We start from the raw sequence: 19,511 nt of genomic DNA, 5'->3' as shown, positions 1-19,511 counted from the left end.
ATATAGACACAGACATACAGGCACACACAGATACAAACATCCATTCCCACCCTCATGCTCTCATATGCACTTACTCCACACTCAACCAACGTGGAGACAGACATAAAGAGACGCTGTACACACGATCACACTCCCCAAGCGTACTCTACGAACCGGGTCTAGGTGCCCTCGCCCCTGGAGGGGGGGAACTGCACCCAGACCCAGGTGGTGTTACCCTTTTCCCTGCGGTGGGGGGAGGCAGACCGCCCCGACTCCGCAGCAGCAGGAAGGCCCCACACTCCAGACCGCAGTCGGACGGCCAACTCCTCCTCTTAGCCCCCCCGCTCCAGCAGGTCGCAGAGAATGGGGGTGAGAGAAGACTCCAAACCTCCCTCCACCCGCTCATTGTAGTGTTGATGCATGTGTGTTCTAAGGTGCATTTAAAACCCAGGAGGGCATGGAGCTACCTGCCAGAGAGCAGCAGGTAAGCGCATAGTCCCTCCTGATAGCCCTCAATGTCTAAGTGTATTTAAAATTGAGAGGTGGGCAACGACGCCAGGGGTGAGGTGTACACCCTGATGGTACTTTGGATTCCGTGTATCGTGCCCACCCCCAAGATCCTATATGTATGTGTAATGAGAGTGTGAGTAATGTGAATGTCTAAGTTGTGGGATAAAATTGAGGCAGAGGCAGCCAGAAGGGGACAGAGGGGGGGGGGGGGGGGGGGGGGGGGGGGGTAGCCTCCTCTGCACCCTGGTGACATACCCCTACTCCAAGGCCCTGCATGTGTGGGTGGTTGTGGTGGAGCGGGAAGAGGGAGGCAGCTGGAGATGGGGAGGGAAGGAAGGGAGGGGCAAGTGACCCCTCCCTGGGGCCAGCTCCCCCGCTGACCCCAGTAGGCACCCCCATACTCCGCGACCCGCCAGGGAAAGGGGGCCCAGACCCATCCAGACCGGGGCCCAGTGCAGCAGCGCCTCCCGGCCCCACAGAGCCCGGGACAGTCCACCCAACCCCACCACAGAGAAAACTGCACCCACCCCACCATCCACTCATCTTCCAGACTACATAAGACAATAAACACCCATGCTGAGATCTTCCTCCACCTCTCCTGTATCTCCCCCTCCTGCAGAGGGAGCTCCTGAGGAGAGGAAAGCTCCTGCAAGATGTGACAATCTTCCCCACCAGTTGAAGAGCCCCCCAGGTGGCTCGATGCACCGGCGGCACCCTGTTCCAGGGCTGGGCCCCCATGCACCCACCCGCCCACAACCCCGGCAACACACCAACCAGGACCCAAGCCCCCGAGGCCCGGTCCGGGTCCCAGCCCAGAGACGGAGCGCCCCAGAACCTCACGCCCATCCCGGACCCACCCAGGGGCAGCCAGGCTACCAGGTCAGTAACCCACGTAGGACGTCTGCTACTGCTGTTTGCTCGGTTTTTTTGTTTTTGTTTTTATGGGAGATCCTTTTCAGGCTTCAAGTAGCACCATTATACCAACATTTCACATTCTAGACATTGTTTTAGGTGTATTTGACCAAAAGTTTGACTGAAAATTCACATGCAAGCTTTTTTCAAGGTTGTGATATTTGCCTGCAAACAATACCTTTCAGCTAGCTAAAACAGAATATTATGCTATCACCGAGCAACATGGCTAATGCCTTTCACACAGCTTTGTCTCAACTCCAAAGAGCCACAGAAGTAAAAGCTCATAATAATAATTGAAACAATCTTTGAAAAAATGACTTACCAACCATGGCAAACAACTCAAATATGTAGAGCAAAATGTTCTGAAACGGCTTCACTTCAGCTTTGATTGGAGCCTATGGTGCTGGGGGCGGAGTCTGTGAATTTACTCTGTTGGTGTCATAGCCCCTGTAGGAGTTCAGAGTTAAGAGGTCAAGAGTTAATGTTTCCATTGTAACACCTCCAGATTTGACATAGAAACACTCATTTTTAACACTCGATTTTAACTACTATCATTTTACACCTCAGAGTTACATTAAAAGAATGTGACTCTACTTAGAGTAAAATTAACTCTAAGACTACTAACACCAAAACATTTAACACTTTTGAATTTGCTGTGTACAAAGATGTGGCACAAAATACAAACATCACATAAACACAATAAAAATAAGCACTGCAGTTGAACATGCATGTTTGTTTTTTTCTGTGTAGATAATGTGAAAAATTACTTTCTATGGCTTTTCCAACATTGTCAGTTAACCAGCTCTGTAGCATTTTAGGGTTGTGCATATGCTCTGTAACATCAGCGCTACAGAGCATATGCACTCAATATCTAATAAAACATTATCTACAAGTGTTCCTTGTCCTATCTTGTCACTAGTTTTACTAGCAGAGTTACCAGTGCAAACAAGCATGTAATCTTCAGATGTTTTCTGCGGCCAAGCAAGCTGTCTGGCTGGCTGAGAGGAATTGATTTTGTGAGGAAATGTCACTGCAGAGCGTCACTTGAAAGAACTCGGGTCGCATACAAAGTGGAACCGGATGTTCCGCTGACATAGCATATTATTATCACTTACATAGTGTTTGTTAAAGTGCAGCCCCACACCCAGGAGACACAGGGATGGATGTTAACAACAGAGCCACCTCCCCCAAACTGCACAGTATTGACTGTTCTCCCTCGAGTCAACAAAGAACTCATATCCCAGCAATTTAAGTTGCTCTCACAGGCTGTCTTTGATGTTTTTTTTCGTCTTGTTTTTGTTTGTAATGTTTTTCTTTCCCTCCCGTTCTCTCTGTGCTGCTGGGTGGGTGGAGGTGGAGAAGTAATGTGATGCAGAGAAGCGACCGGAGCGAGACGGCGCTCCGAGAGAAAGCCCAGGTTCACACCAGGGTGGCTTACACTGCTGCTTTGCTCACACACATGAACACACAAACACCTGCACATGTGCACACACACACACACACACATGGATATTCACTAATGCACATGCAATACGAGGAGCATACACACACACACACACATTCAGAGCAGTTTACGAGTTGTGCACCTCAATACCAGCTGCAGTACAGCCCATCTGTGAAAAGGTAAATTGAATTTTACAGGCACAAAGCTGACTCCCCTGCGGTCTTTAGAAAAAAAACCCACTTTGTGAGTCTAAAGCTTTTCTAAAGCTTTCGTCTCTTCATCGCTTTCTCCTCCCCCCTCCCCTTGTATCCTTTTCTCCTCCTTCCTTTCTCTGTGGGGAAAATGAAGGTGTGAGAAACACTGATCAATATGCTCATTAAAGAGTTGTGTCTTTGGGAGGCCTGCGAAGGGTCTGCACACAAAGAGCAAGGAGGCAAATGTGGTGCTGAAAAGTCTTGTATACCACCACAGCGGCATCCAGAAACTGAACAGCATTGCTTTTTCTTGATCACAAAGAACGAACAGAGAGTGGAAAACAAACCCTTTTTCTCCCTCGTCTTCGTTTTTCTCAACTTTTCCCTCCTCCTCCTCCTGCTCTCCTCCCGCTGCCTCTTTGCTTACTCTGAGATGTAGTTAAAGCACTTTTCTTCTTCCTGGGCAGAGGATTTTCCAATCTGTCCATGTCTCTATTATTAGATACTCCCATACATAGCCTGTGTTTCTGTGTTGAATTAACACAAACAGCTATGCAGCTAGTCACTCTGCCCACACAATTAACCTCCCCACACACACGGAGGTACTGAGAAAATGCAGTTTGATACGTTACATTCTAATTAACTACAGCACTACCACCTCCGCTGTTCTCCCACATGTGTGTGCGTGACTGTGCGCCTGTACATGTCAGGCATAAGGGATAGACACTGACAGGTGGAATGAAATTGCCAGCATGAGGTATCCGTCTGTGCAGGTTCCACCATATGCATTTGAAAAAAAACTCTGCAAGGTTTTCATGCCAAATGATAGTGAGAGATTGACACAGTTCCACCTGGCAGCACGGTCTACAATTGAGGTGGGAAAGGTACGAACAGGGGTGGAGAGCTTGTTACAATGTCTCACTCAATGTGAAGAGCTGTTTGGCTGAAATGTCTTCTGAGAACAGAGTAAAAATAGCACATGAGTCAAATGTTTGTTAGAGAGAAGTAGCTCATCTCAAATAGAGACTTTTTTTTAAAAAAAAGCCACTTTAAAAAAAAAAATTGTGCACTGCTGAGGACTTTGAATGAATAGTTGGCTCATTCATATTTGTGCAAGGAGTAAAACCAGACTGCCTTTCTATTTTCTGTCAGTGTGTTCATGTTCGGTGCTACTGCCAGAAAGAAACCAGTTTAGCTTAGCCTAGCATAAACAATGCTAGCCGAGCCTAGTCGCCAAAAAACACCGCAAAACTACCACAAAACTGCTTAATAAAAATACATTATTACTGTGCTTTAAGGAGATTTTTCAGGTGTCAATACTTCATTTGAGTATTTATTTTTCTGACAACTTTTTACTATATTTTAACATGAATATATATGTATGTTCTAATCCTTATATTTTTAAAGCACACCTGTCCTATACACAGGGGCTGGAGTGAAGCGGAATGGCATTTTTGTCCCTAAGTTGTGGTTGTGATACTTTAGCATTTAGCTAGTGTCTGAGAAGAGGAGCTAACCTAAAGGGAGTAACGTTTTTTTTATGTGTCAAGTAATTTAAATGCAACATTTCTAACAGTAAGAAAGACAGATACAATAAGCAAATCCGGATAAAGCAGCAACAGAGTGTGGCAGGAACTGGACCTGAAATTACAAACGAGTTAGCATTTTGCTCTTTGGTTTCTCTCTACTAAAATTCTCAAAATTTGTGGGTTGAATTGGGTTTTGGTTTTTGGGTTGTTGTTTTTTTAAGATACCAGGATATCTTTTGGGTTGACTTGCAAAAAATCATCATCCCAAACCATTAAGCCTGGACACCATCCATTAAGTTGTTCTGAATGATTGTTTTTAATGTGTTTTAATGTGATTTTATTGTTTTAGCTTCTAACAAGGGTTTTAGCCTTTAAAACAGGAAAGCGTTATTTCTAGCCTGATGTCACTGGTATCTTTCAGAAGAACCGTTTCTTACAAGCCACCATGTGCTCTCATCCAAGTTAAACACATGGAAGGTTTTTGGAATGATGTGTTTGACGGTGCTCTATACAACTGCCATCATCAAAACAAGAAAATATATATCTTCAAGAAGAAGGTTTATCCTGTAGTGTTGCAGAGACTTGGAGAATTAATGTCAGGAGTGACTGAAGATGCCCTGGCTGCATGTGATGGTTAAAATCTTTATTACTTACCTTGTGAGCATGCGGTGTCCCTCACTTTCTCAGTCAGATCTGCCACCCTCTGGGACACCACAGTCTAACAGGTGATGTCACAGCGCTCTGTCATTTACATACAGTTCATGCCAGCATGTACCTTGGTAGACACTGTAGGTGTCGGGGTGCTGAAGAAGTATCATTCACTCCATGCTACAATTAAAAATTGTGTTTTATTAACCATAATCGCAGTCTTCATGTGCTCTTAGTCACTTGGGGCTCAGCAAGCTTAAGAGAAAACAGGAACTCAAAAAAAGATTGGCACGGGTCGTGAGAAAGGAGGCTGATGGAAATTCAGGGTTTTGCAGAATTGTGCAATATGGTGATAAGGTTGCATTAGCATAAGACATTTTTGTGGCTTTTAAGGACAAAGGGTTATGTGCAAACTTTCGATGGCTGGCAGTTGATGTCGGAGTTGATTTTGGCTGGCATTAAAAGCGCTACTGAGTTTCATTACTGAAAAAAAAGTGAAGAGCATCTACACAGCGCTGTGTTTTTTCACCTTTTCCTCTTTAATCACATGCAAATTTATAACTTTCTGTTTCCTTGAGAAGAGGCTGCAGACACTTAACGTTATTCAAAATTCACCAAAGTCACCCATGTGATTCAGGAAACAAAAAATGACTACGAGTACACGTTAATGTATTTCTCACTTATGGTAAAAACTGCAAACCATTGCTACACCCTTGGGGCGCAAATTCGTTTGCTCAGAGCCGTGAGTACTGAAGCATTACTGTGAGGACTGGGAGGAGAGCTCTGTTCGTGCCTCTGGTTCCCATAGTTGGACCGGCCAGCTCTGGTTGCCTGGGTTACTGTATCCCTTGCGGATGGTCATCTTGCTGTTGCTATGCTAATGAGAGAATATCAAAGCCACAAGCAGCAGCGGCTGCCTGTCGAGTTTACGTGAGAGAGTTTGTGCGTGTGTGTGGTTTATTTACAGTCTGACACCTCAGAGGTCGCTGAGAGGCCAGAGCCTTTAACTTAAAATGTCATACCAATTAAGAATTTGTGAAATTAAGCAGGCAATATCAAACTTTGCATTTTATTCATTAGACATGGAGCTGCTCCTAATGGGGTTGCTCTCTCTGGCTCGTCTCTGCTCTCACCTCCCCTACTGACTCTTCCTTTTACTCGCTGCTGTTTCATTATTTACATCCCCATCTCTGGCTCTTTTTTGGCACAGTTTATCAGTTTAATCAGCTTGCGTGGGGATAGCAGGAGGAGGAGGAGGTGGGGGAGGATGTGAAGATGGGAGGTGGGTAATGCATCTTTATTAGGCTCCCAACATCAGCCCAGGAGACGAGTCTCTGCTATCACTGTCAATTAGCAGGGGGAGACGCTCAGAGGGGTGGGGGTGGGGTGGACTGCAAATGGCAGGCTTCTCTTTATTAATATCTGGAAACAAGCACACAGCGTTCAGACGTACAGAAAGAAGCTTCGTCTTTATTAAAACACACTTAGTGCAGCAGTGCAAACCATACAGCAGAATGTCATCAGGCAGTGTAAGGTGCAGTTGCAGAGCTTCAGGTTTCATTTACTGAGAGAATTAAGAAAAAAAGAGGGGGTGCAGGGATGGCTTGACTTTATTCGGCACAGGGACAGATATTACATTATCATTTCATCATGGCTTCCTGGCAATATGGCTTTTTCAATCAGCGAATACAGACATTATTTATTCATCGATGCATTTTTAAAAAGGCACACAAGATACAGCGTAGCCATTCTCCACAGAGTTGACACAATCAAATATACATGAATATAATATTAGTGTGAGATTGTTGGGTGGGGGGTGGGGGGTGTTAAATGAAACTTTATTCAAATGGAGAACAAGGAGAGGAAATGGGGAAAGGGATTAGAGCGCCGCATTTACCCGTCTACATTTATCTCTGCGCTCGGGTTCGATTTTGTCCGGAGCTGCTCCTGCGTGTGTGTCCCTTTCTGTTAGCCTGAGTGAGTCTGCCTGCGTGTGTGTGTGTGTGTGTGTGGTCTGGCAGTATATCCTTGCTTTAAGGCAAGTGTCTCTTTAATGAGGCTTTGCTGCAAAAGGAGCTCCCTAGGACTCTTGACGTGTTCTGCATTTCAAACCAGTAGCACACTCTCTCCTCCATCACACACACACACACACCCTTCATCACAGGTTAATGTGTGTGTTGTGCCAAAGCATTGATTGGTGGATTTCCGTCAATGACGGACAACCTTTCTGAAGCTGTGCGCTGCCTCTCAGCTGCTTTTCCCTTGTACTCGTTCGTTCTCTCGGCTTTTTTCCTCCCTCCTCCGTCTCTCGCCGCAGCACTCTCTGACCTCATGTTTATGTATCTCACTATGTCGCGCTCTTCATCAGAGCTGCTCTGTCAAAGGTCCCTTCCCCATCTTTTCTCTCCTCTCTCTGCCTTGCTTGTTTTTCCGCTGCAAAGGCACTGGGATATGAATAATATAAGAAAGAAGCAGATAGCATTGCTCACCCTCAGACAAACAGGCTGCTCCACGTGTTGTTAGGAGACAGAGGGCAGAGAAATCTGACGGGGGTGAAAGAATTTGTAAGGTGCTACAAACGAATTCCTGTCAAAGACAACTGAGGCTCCCGCGGGCAAAGAAGCGGCTGACGGACGGATTCTGCGATTGCTCTGGCCGCGTACTGGACTGAAGGCACAGGCTTTGTGTCAGTTTAGACAAACTGTATCGCCAGATTAGTAAATGAATAGGCTCCAACGGGTGGATTTGCAGTCAGGAGCTCAAAGCTAGAGCTTCCCAAGCAAAGAATCAACCGGCTATTCGTCACTGATTTGGAGCTGTGATGAACTCTGGTTTTCCAGTCAGGGCAAGTTTCTCTCGCGCTTGATTGTTTTTCAAGGAGGATGAAGTGTTCAAGAGCAGATCAGCTCATTAGCGGCCATGCTGAATTGCTCTTAATGAATGCTATCAGCCGCTAATGAAAAGTATTGTTCTCGAGCGCAGCTAAATCAAAAGGTGTTTAAAGCGCACGCTCGCTGCTCTCACACGCACTTCATCAACGAGCGTTTGGCGAAGAGGTCCCCGATGGGGACTCAACACCATGGTTACAGGGGCTAACACCCCCCACGAGAAATCAAACTCTCATTTGGACCACAGCCACTGCTCAATACCCGCTCCGGTATCGATTGGCCTCGGTGGGAGTGCTTATGTGCGCGAAGGAGAGAGGGAGTTTGAGAGAGAATGGGAGGCGGGGCGGGATGAAGAGGAAAAAGCAGCGAGGGATTGATTTATCTCCCATTGATGATGGTGATTTGGCATCAGATATGTGGGATGCCTGACCTTATTTACAGCCCCCCCACCTCCTCCGCCTGCCAATTAGAAAAGTTTTCCTCTGTACGCTTGAAAACACAGCTCAATAACACAAAAGTATAAAACAGGGGATGTGTGGAAAATGGCACGTGTAAGAGAGCAGACAGCCTGAAGCGACTGAATCAGTTGTGGAGACTTATGGAAGAGTCCGTTAAAAGTGATGGTGGGAAAAAGCGACCATCTCGCTGTGCATCTCCTTTAACCTTCAGCCCACTAAAACTGAAGGCCCTGGGGTGTTTCCAGCATCTCAAATAGACATCAATTTGATATTTTGTTGGCAGGGCTGCTGCTGAGGCTGCTCTTTAAAGAAAATTTCTCATTACCCTTACTAAATTCTGACACTTAAAGACCATTAAGCTAAACTGCTCCGAAGCCTAAATTGTGCCAGTGAACCAGGTTATATTCTGCAAAGTGAGCTCCCCAGTGAAGCTCCTGGTGCAGTGAAGTATACAAAATAATCTCACATCTCCAGCGTTAGCAGCAAATGTTCCAATAAATGGAGCCTCCCGCCACCCTCACCCCCACCCGGTCGAAAAATAAGGCAACTGAAGTGGCGGAGTATCTTGCTAATTTGTGAGGAAGAGTAAATACACCGAAAGCCTCTGCTTGAAGATATTTTTTCATTTCTCCAGTTAGCGGTGAAGGCTGAGGAGATACACAAGGGAGAAGAGTCCAAAGAGTTCATTTTCCTGACGCTTTGATGCTGTATTTGTACTTGCAAAATATAGCAAGCGGACCTTGAGGATTTTACTCCAGCTTACAATCAACAAACTAAAAAAGTTAGTACAAAAAAATCGGGCTGTTGGTTTATGTTTAAGGCAAATCATGCAGCACAAAAGGACAATTATGGAGTTTGTGTAGATGAGCACCAGGGCCGTAGCCAGAAACTCTAATGTCAGGAGTCAAAGCCCTCGCATTTTACCCACCCCGCATTTCTTTAATTATACATATTTTCTTTTTCGTAATTACTTATCACATCTCTCAATGTATGAACTCAGCTATATTTACTGGGGCTCTTTAGGGACTTTTATCTGCTATTTCTCTTGAGTTGCATGATGGGAATTGTAGGCCTTATCATTTTCTGCTTCTTTTCTTTACTCTGCCTTTTGTCAATTACCCTTTAGCTCAAATTCACATCTTCTTCTTCCTAGCGGTTTATATCCCGCGACGCAGGGTCCGCTATCTTGCATGGCTTCCTCCACTTCTTCCTAAGCTCAAATTCACATCTATTATCTGTAAATAGTATTCACAAATGTTAACATCTCTGTGTGGTGAAAGCCATATTTCTGTTTTCATGATTTAAAAAAAAAATTCTTTGTTGTGATTTTTGGACGATTCTTTGTGGTGTTAATTTACCCAACACAACATTTTCTCCAAACCATCACTGAATATTTATGGAAATTTTTCAGCAACTGTGAACAAACTATAACACTGCTGGGAAATGAATGAATTTCTAATTTGAGGATTTGAAAAAACAAGTATATTTGCAAATACTACATTTTAAAAACAGTGCAGCACATCTATTAATAAGCCACTCAGGAGTTTCAGGAACCTGGTGGAAGGTTACATTCTATCTAATAACAAACAGGTTGTCACCTCAGACTCTTAAAGAAGACTACGTTTCACTTATTTTCTGTTCTTAGACGTTTTAAATGCAGACAGCCAAAGGTCAAGATTCACACTTCTCTGAGCACTAGGTTTGAGACAGGTTTTTCTGCTCTTGGCTCTGTATGATGTCACTGAGAGGCGATATATCTGACTGAGGCACCAGGCATAGTCTCCACCTTTCACTTCAAATGTGGCATGCAGCGTCAAAATGTTTGCTAGTACAAAAAATGTTGAAAAAAAAATTGAAAAAGCAAATCCATAAACAGCAGCAGCGAGGACTTTATCCCCAGGATGATGGATCTCGTCCTCTACAGCACCTCCACTACCCTGGCCCATGAGTCAGGCAGTCACTGACGCCACCCTAACAGAATTTTTCTGTAAAGTCTTACATTTTCAGTTATGCAGTGCAGCCATTTGGGTCTGGCAGCATGCTAAATTGCCAGGTGCAGCTTTAGTAGTGATTTATAAATACATTTTTACTCAACTTAATTTCATAACTCCTCAGGCATCGACCTCAGCTCGAGGGTGTCAGAATTGCTCTTCTATCACGAGGAGCACATGTGTGGTTGGCAACTCAAGGACTGGTTGGGCCTGGTGGAGTTGGGGGGGCTGGTAATGACCAAGGCGCAGACCTGAGGTTGGCACAGCAGGCTGCAATCTAATCAGCACCGCGCCTTATTTTCATGGAGACGTGGGGGAGAATTAGATATTTAATGGCGACAGTTTTATCTTTCAATCACACGCCTGGGTCTGCACCGTGGACACCTTGTTAAGGGGCTAGATGTGCCCAATCAACAGGCGTAGGTGGGCTGTCAGTGTGAGTTTGCGCCCGTCTGTGTGATTGAGTGTGCATGGGTGCTTTTAGCTGGTTACCACTCTCCAATCAGAGGTGTTTGTGTGTCTCACTGTGGCTCATATTGTGTTTGATGCCTGAAGACTGGCACAAATTGGCAATCAGGTGAGGTTGGCATGGACGAGGGCCTCTCCTCACCAGGATCCTGACTCCAATTGGCCCCTTCTCCGCTCTCCCATCCTCTCATCCCTCTCTTCCTCTCTCACCGAAGCCATTTTAACTTGACCCTGACAGGTGCTCCTGACAAAACCCATTACAGTCTCAATTACGCTATATATCTCTCCCTCCTTCTCCTTCCACTGCTTGTTTTTATCCCCCATTTTTCCCGCTCCACTCCTCTGATACTCCAGAGCCGGTGGGAGCTCTAATCGGCCGGCGTTAGCACTTCCCTCTTGACTATCACCAGTCTATCATCACTGCGCATCTCATTTCTCCTAATTAGCCTTAGTGGGACCATCACTTTTCTCTTCATTAGGAACAACACAACAGATGTGGGTGAGAGAAGCAGAAGCAATGGTGGGACAACAGTGTGATGAATGGTAGGGTATATGTGCGTGTGTGATGTGTGTGTCTATCTGCATGTGGGGATGTTTGCACAGAAAGATCGGGTCTGCCACCTAAGTGTATGTGCACGCTTACTGCGTAATTTTTTATTGAGATTATTCTTTTGGAATTTTGCCTTTTATTTGACAGTGACACATAGGCTGGTGGCCAGAATCAAATTGTGGCATATTGCAGGTATAATGCATTCATCTACAATACCAGGCTACTAGAACACCCATCTGACTGAACAGCTTGCAACTGTGGTGCAACCATGCGAGCTAGCTTCACTGGTTTTCCCTGAATACCACACAACTTTATGTTAGTGCCAGCAATACTGTCATTTGTCTGGGGTCTACAAAGGTCTTCTTTGATTTATACATCACTTGCAAATAGATTTGATCCATCAGCTCGTGTTGATCATGACTTGTCTGAACCAGAATAAGAACTTCTACTACAACGGTCAACCTGTGGTGCAGAAATTGCAGTTCCTATATTGGCCACTTGAGGGTAAGTCAGTAACTACAGACATATTTTCATGGCCAATTTTTGCCATGAAATTAGCACATTTACAGCCTGGGATAGTGAAAAGAATGTTTTGGTCTCTATGAATAATTTAATCTGAGGTTTCAAATACAGAGTCAAATTGGTGATATCCATCTTTTATATAAAGTCTGTGGTTGAGTTTGCTAACCCTGCTATAATAATCATGCTGTACAGCTAACCCCACCACAAACCCCTGTAACATCTGCAACATCATGTCATTTCCTTAAGCTGCTGGAAATGCGGACACATATGTTTGGACTATATCTGCAATATATATATATACAGTATATACGTGACACTGCACCTACTCATGATTTGTAAGTAGTCGCAAACCAACTAAGACAAATCTTGGGTTGTATCCAAATGCCCAACAATGAAAATATCTTTGGGGCGATCGATTTTTGGTGATTCGTGTTTTCAAATGGAACTTAAATAATGTGGTTCAGAAGTCTCATTTTAAATTCACAGGGAACTATCGTTGGGTTACATGGGGTTAGGTAGAGATTAACTCGCTCCCCTTCAGAATAAAGCAGAAGTCCGACATTTGGGAAATGACACTTTCGTGTAAAGACTTCAGTCTGCCCTTTTCTTTTTGCTAACAATTAAACGTGCAGACAGAAGATTAGCCATTTTGACACAGGAGCAAATAAGCCTACTGTGTGAAGCTTCTCCTTTAAGCTGGGGGAACAGAGCTTCTGATGCAATTCAGAAGTAAGTCCCTTTCATTAGAGTTCATTCCCTACTAGTATCATCCACCATTTGAATTTATGTATGACCTCATTATGCAGCAAAGGGCCTTTGAATCGGATGACATATATTAATATTATATCTAACCTAACTGAAGTTCACTCTCTTTTTTTTGCCACATTTCAAATTTGCCTTTTCTGCCCTGATATTACATCTTTGTCTTTCCGGTGGTTTACCGTCTTTTCTCACCAATTTCTCACCCTTTCTCTGGGCGTCCTTGTTCCCGGCGCCCTCCCCTCTCCATCTCCTGCAGGTGTGTGCATGATGTGTGGGAGCAGAGAGGAGGGGCAGCAAGGTGTTGAAGGAGACGCGTGAGACGTACAGGGAGCAGCAAGTGATGAATCTTCCAGCCGTCTGTAACACTCTCCGCTTCGCCGGCTCTTCCCTCGTTTCTGACCCAAATCTAATGCGACAGGACTCGTTTTCGCCGTCCCCGCGCGCTCACCACCTCCCACAACCCGCCCTCCCCCTCGCCGCTCTCGCAGGAGTCATGCACCACCCCTCTATTTTTAGCTGTTTGTCCTTGAGTTACAATCCCCGAAAATTGCCATGATCCATAAAGGGGTTGTGGTGCTTGAGGGAGAACATGCTCGCACACACACACACACACCGTTGCCAGTGCCAATTCACCCTCCAGCCCTACCCCCACCCCATCCTCACTTGCCCCACCACCACATCGTACCACCTCTGTGCATGCGTGTGTGTGTGAGCAACAAATCGTTACCAATTTAAAGTCTTTCTCCATTACTGGAGCGAATATTCCTCTCATTAAAGAGGTGAAATGGAGGGAGTTAAACGAGTGCAACGCCGACAGATCAGGCTGTTCTTTTCGCTGCCTCCCCCCCACACGCACACACTCTCATGCCCCACCTCAGAAAGTTATCCACTGTAGCCAATTAGCATGACTGCTCTGTCTAGCATTAGCCCCCCCTCCACACACACACGCATCCAGCTCGTGCTCTCATTACCGTCTTTCTCTCTCTTCCTCCGCTATCGTCCCTCCTCTCATTCTCTCTCTTTCTCATTAGGGCTGCGTCGTAACACAGTGAATCATAATAGGTGCTCTACACTGTGAAATGGCTTTAGCTTTGTCTCATTTCGCCGCTTGTAGCAGGAGAATGAGTAAACAGACAATCTATTCCATGCAGGCGTAGACACACACCAACAGACACAATCAGGGCCGTTCATTAATCTGTCGTAAAGCAGCTTTTTGCCCGCCTGAAGGAATCCCTGATATTCGCAGACAGAGAAAGAGAGACGGGTGGGGGCTAATCTATGGGAGCTGCCATGCAAGGCCATGTACTATCCACCGATAATAAACAGATGAATCCGAGCAAGGAGAGAGTTTCGGGACACGACGAGTGAAAGATGGAGCAGAGGGAGAGATAGCAGGAGGACTTCGGGCGAATGAGGTGGAAGGCCCGAAGGTAGATCGGAGAGGGGAGAGAGGATGGCAGCGAAGAAGTTGGGGAGGGGGGCGAAACAGCGTGCAGCAGGGGGTGGAGACGGCGGCACTGAGGCGTATTCTAAGCCCTGAATGTAAATATGCGTGAGGGGATTATCACAGAGTGCCAGGCGGCGCTTTTGGGGCTTTGTTTCCGTGACACCATGACGTTGGCTTTGTTTCCCTGACAGCAGACGTGTGTGTGTGTCAGTGTGTGTGTATGTGTGCCATAGCATGTGTGTTTGTGTGTGACATCCAGGCATCTGTTTCCTGCTGGAAAAGGTTAATTACATCTCCACTGCCTGACTGGACGTGCCATGCATAATCACACATGCTAATGAGACCTGTGTGTGTGTGTGTCTTTTGTCTTTGTGTCTCCATGTGCATTCTGGAAAGGCTGTACTGTAGTGGCTGAACAGATATCTTAACCACTTGTTTCAGCTTTGAAAAGCTATTGTTGCAGCCAAGAAGAAGCACAGACACACACACAACACTCGCAGAGTCCTACACTCAAACAGGTGACAGCTGGAAGAGCACCGCAACGGCATTTACGGACAGACACTCCTCTCCCAATGGGGGACATTAATTGATGGGTCTGCATCCATGTGTGCGTGTGTTTGTAATTACTCGTCTGCCTGTTAATGAGACAGAGATGCTACGCCGTAAGCGGAAGGACTTCTCCCAAACTCCGCTGCTCACTCTGACCCCTGACTCCTATCTTCACACTCCAGCTAAGCTGCTGATTGGACAGCTGCTTGGCTTTAGATGGAGCCCAGCGCAGCGTGAAAAGCCGAGATGGGCTCCGGACCTCCATGGGTGACTCTGGAAATTACTGCACACTTTCTCACTCAGCTGAAGTTTTCACTAAGTTGATCTGACATAAGCAGGTAGGTGAGGAGGTGCAGAGCTCAGTCGAGCTTTGGCTCTAATTCAGCCCCCGCGGAGGAGCGGTGAGGAGTGCGACTCAGAAAAATAATGGATTTCTAGAGTCCATCGCCTCTTCGCACCTTGTGAGGAACGCCAGCTATGGCAAGAAATTAATCAAACAGATACGATTTTTTTCTCTTTTTTTGGAATCACATCAGCAAAAGCAAAGTTCTCAGTCAGCTGCCAAAGGAGAAATGAGAGTGCTGCAGGGATGTGTAATGGGCATGAGCGAGGAGTTCGCAGGCTTTTATTTTCAACTTGAAGAGCGTGGCTCAAGACAGCCTTGTGCTTGTTGAGTTTAGCCAGGTTAAAAAGTACAAAAGAAGAAGTGTTAGTCACCGATACTCTGGGAAAAATACAGTACCTGATTCGAAACCACCTTTTCTTTCTTTTCTTTTTTTAACTTTAAATAAAAGCCTGTGCTCGTTGAACCCCCTTTACCATCTCTGTTATAATGTCGCCAGGCAGCATACCAGACAGTGGAGGCTGTCCTGAGCAGTGATAACCCAGGCCACACATTTCGGTCCATTAGGGATAAATCCCACAGAAAAGGCGAAGACAGCTGGGCTGACAGCAATGCTGTCACACCTGTGTCTCCTGATCCCTCCATTGCTCTACCTCTTCACACTCCTCATCCTCCACTTGATCACTTTTCTTCTTCCTCCGTCTGCGGCAGAAGCCATTAAGGCCACAGAAGCAGGCGCAGGTGAAGGGCATGTCCTATCTGATGCACCGCATCTACGTGAACCTGTGAATGGACACAGAGGGAAGAGGGGGAGAGAGAGAAGAATAGGTAAAGCATTAAAACAGTCCTCTTTCATCTAGTGCTCATGATAAGGACTTTTGCTTGGAACAAACATGGATATCTGCAATAGAAGAAGCTGCTTCCCTTTCATGCACGTTTCAGGCAAAGCCAGTTTTCTGGATGGAACTTAGCAAAGATTAAGCTAGTGGCCATTTCTTTATGTGCAGTGGACTCTTTAAGCAGAGGTACCATCTAAAACAATAAATGCTTCAGTGATTAGCATCCTTTTTATGCTTGGAACACAAATGGGGAGAGCCTCCCCAACTAAATTAAATTTCACTGTAATCAACATGAATCTAAAGGCTCTGCACAGACCTGTAAGCTCTTAACCCTCAGAGGTCAAAGTTATCATCGGAAACAATCCCAACTCTATCTTTGAACCTGACCCTAATCAAAAAGCATTTTCACTCGCTGGGCCCACATCCTCATTTTAGGTTTGACAGCATTTTAGTAGATAAAGGTGAATGGCTTGGACGTGAATTGAGCTGCGGTTTGGGGAAGGCCTCGAAGGGGGCTGGCGGTGGCTCCCAGACCCGGCAGATCCCAATGTACTAAATAGAAGTGAAGAAGTTAAAGAACTGAAAGGTGGAGGGAGGGTGGGACACGTAAATGAGAAGGAACAGCTTGTAGAAGCCTAATTTCCTTCGGGATTAATAAAGTATTCTGATTCTGATTCTGAACTGGGGAACATATATAGATGGGAACCGGAAGGAGCGTGTTTGGAGGCATGGTCCCATTCCCGAAATTCAGATACTTTATCTCCAATTAAAAAACATGAGTTTTACAGTTCTTTGTTCTCTGCCTGTTAACTTTTGGAAGAACATTTTTTTAAATGTATAAAATTAGGTGCTCCTATAAAATATTGATATGATGGCATACAGGTTCATCACTGACAATCTTTCTATTTCAATACATGAAATCTCTACAGTGAAAATACTTACCAACATTAACGTACAGTTAATTTTAAATAGAAGTCGCTACAGCTACCACATTACTGAGCAGAATAAGATGCTAGTCCCAAAAGTATTTTTCCACTTCTAAATCAGGCCGTGTGTGGTCCAGGGCGTCACCAGTGATGTCTGACACTAACCCTACACATGTTTGTGTTCTTTTAATTGTTCTCTGAAGTCTTGGCAATGAGGGGATATAGAAAGAGTGCTTTTCTGCTTCTCTCTAAGACACTGGAGTCAGGACTGAGCTAATGAGTGAATGTAAAACAAGTGTGAACCTTGGACAGGCTTTCAGTGGAGAGAACGCAACATTCAGTTGGCATCCACTATATCAGTAAGTTTAAAAAAAACCCTGGCAACTCATTACCCTCATACAACTGAAGGAAAAGGAAGGCGATCTCAGTTTGGTCTCCTGTTTTGAGGAGACGGTGTGTTGCCATTAATAAAGAAACCATTGGGAAGATGATGCTGGTCAGTGTCATGAGTCTGACAAGCAAACACTTGGAAGAACATTTTTTTTAAAAAATGACATGATGGCAAACAGTAAGGATTAGGGTTAGTGTCAGGTTCATAACTGATGATAACTTAGATCAGGGCAAAGAATGGGCATTTGAAAGGTCCCGCTCACATGGAGAACATGTGTTACATTGGCCTGTATTTACTGTTTAACTCCCACAGAAATACTGTTTTCCTACTGTGTGCATTCACACTGGAATAGAAAAGTAGAAGATTGTTGTTGATGTTCTCCCTGTCCTTGAACTGGGACCAGGAACAGCTGATCAAAACTCCTGTCAAGCACTGCATATTCACCAAAGGCCATCACTTACTCAGTAACTATGGCTGGTGCATCAAATTTGCTGCAGCTGTACTTGACAATTTCTGAACCATGTTCATTAAAGTTGTTTTCACTGACTCACTGTTCAGGTTAGTTATTTCAACCAAAATTTACAGTTTTGATCATATTATATTTTTTTACACCTTCGTCGAAGCCAGTAATAAACACGGGGATAATTATTGTCATTTCATTCTTCTAGGTATCTTTTATGCATAGAAACTTGGGTTATTTTTTCAAATTGGGTTATTTTTTTGTATGTATGTGTTTATTGATCTATTTGGCAGCTCTTGCTGACTACATTTGGTGTGTTTTTTTCTGGTGGTAGTCTAGAACTTCATCTTTTTTCATTAAGGCTGCCAAAAATCAATCAGCAATAGCTAGGCTACTGTGAGGGCAAGGTGCCCAACCCTAGAGTATTTTAAAACACAGCAAGTCTATGTCCCAATAAGCAGGTGCGTTGGTTCATAAACACTGATGTTGGTGAATCTGTTTCAAAACCACCTGATACAAACTGACACATATCTTTGCGGATGGACTGCTGATTTGTTGAGGGTGCACGCCGCCTCTTAGCGAGTGTCAGCTGGTGTAAGCTTTAGGCCCGAACGTTCAAATGAGGGTTTCACAAGATAATGTACACTTTAACACTTTCAGTGTTTGTAATGTGCCATTTATGTCTTTATACACTACTCTGTATTTATCATTAGTTATTATGGAACGTATATGTATGTTCTGACTCGGTTTTCCTCCCCTCAACCCCAACTGGTTGTGGCAGATGGGCGTCCCTCCCTATGCCTGGTTACTTCCTGTTATATGGGAGTTTTTCCTTCCCACTGTCGCCAAGGTGCTTGTTCATAGAGGGTCTTCTTATTGTTGGGGTTTTCTTTGTATTATTGTAGGTTCTTTACCTTACAATATAAAGCACCTTGAGTTGACCGTAGAATATCAAAGTGATCCTTTATGTTTGTGTTAATTTTTTGTAGTCACATTTTTGTTGAGGTTACATTTAAAACCTGTAGTATTTATCAATGTTTGTGTGTGGAAAATCTGTCTTTAAAAAACAACAACAACAACAACAAAAAACGCAGCGTAGAAAAAAATTTAAGACGGCATCAAGAGATGATGAGATGGTCCCAATGTTTCCAAATAAGATGAGGAAGAAACAGATTCCTAACCCATCCCATTCTTGAGACAAGGGAGCAGCAACAGAGAGAGTTTCATGGATTCATCCAGGAGATGAAGCTGTATCACGAGCACTTTCATACATATTTCAGGATATCAGTGGGGCAGGTTGAACTCTTGTTGGCAGAGTTGGGACCCCATCTGAGGAGGCAGCGAAATAATATCAGAGAGCTGACTGACCCGGAGCAGCTGTGTGTCTAAGGTAATATTTGATCTAAAAGATATTTAACCATTTCCATATCATTTTATATTCACGACTGGTTTATTTTAAGCTACGAGTGGTCTGACTGGTCAGATCTGTTTATTTGGATCCAAACAAAAATCGAGCTTGGTTCAAAAAAAATAAATGTCGTAAATTTGTCCAGTGTACCAGCCATGACTCTGATATTATGGATGAAAGACGAGAGACTAACAAAAATCACCCTCTTTTTTTAAGCATACAAGAGCCTTTTTTTCTTGTCAAGTGGTAGGGGTTGAGGTTAGGGGTCGGCACTGGCTGTAGTCTGCGAACAC

At 44.7% G+C, this 19,511-nt stretch overlaps 1 protein-coding gene across 3 annotated transcripts in view; it reads right to left on the bottom strand.

The window, feature by feature from the left end:
• Positions 1-6,684: 6,684 nt before the first annotated feature.
• The window catches only part of LOC106675000 (uncharacterized), a 62,468-nt gene continuing 49,641 nt past the window's right edge, over positions 6,685-19,511 (bottom strand). For all 3 annotated transcript variants that reach the window (XM_076883680.1, XM_076883679.1, XM_076883681.1), the window contains one exon: positions 6,685-15,977. In XM_076883680.1, coding sequence (XP_076739795.1) covers positions 15,812-15,946 — 135 coding nt within the window. In that variant the 5' untranslated portion in view covers positions 15,947-15,977 and the 3' untranslated portion in view covers positions 6,685-15,811. The remainder of the gene's footprint in view (positions 15,978-19,511) is intronic.

This window comes from Maylandia zebra, linkage group LG5 (genome assembly GCF_041146795.1).
Source record: "Maylandia zebra isolate NMK-2024a linkage group LG5, Mzebra_GT3a, whole genome shotgun sequence".
Lineage (NCBI taxonomy): Eukaryota > Metazoa > Chordata > Actinopteri > Cichliformes > Cichlidae > Maylandia > Maylandia zebra.
Note: the sequence above shows the minus strand (reverse complement) of the source record. Positions and strands in the feature narration are given on the sequence as shown.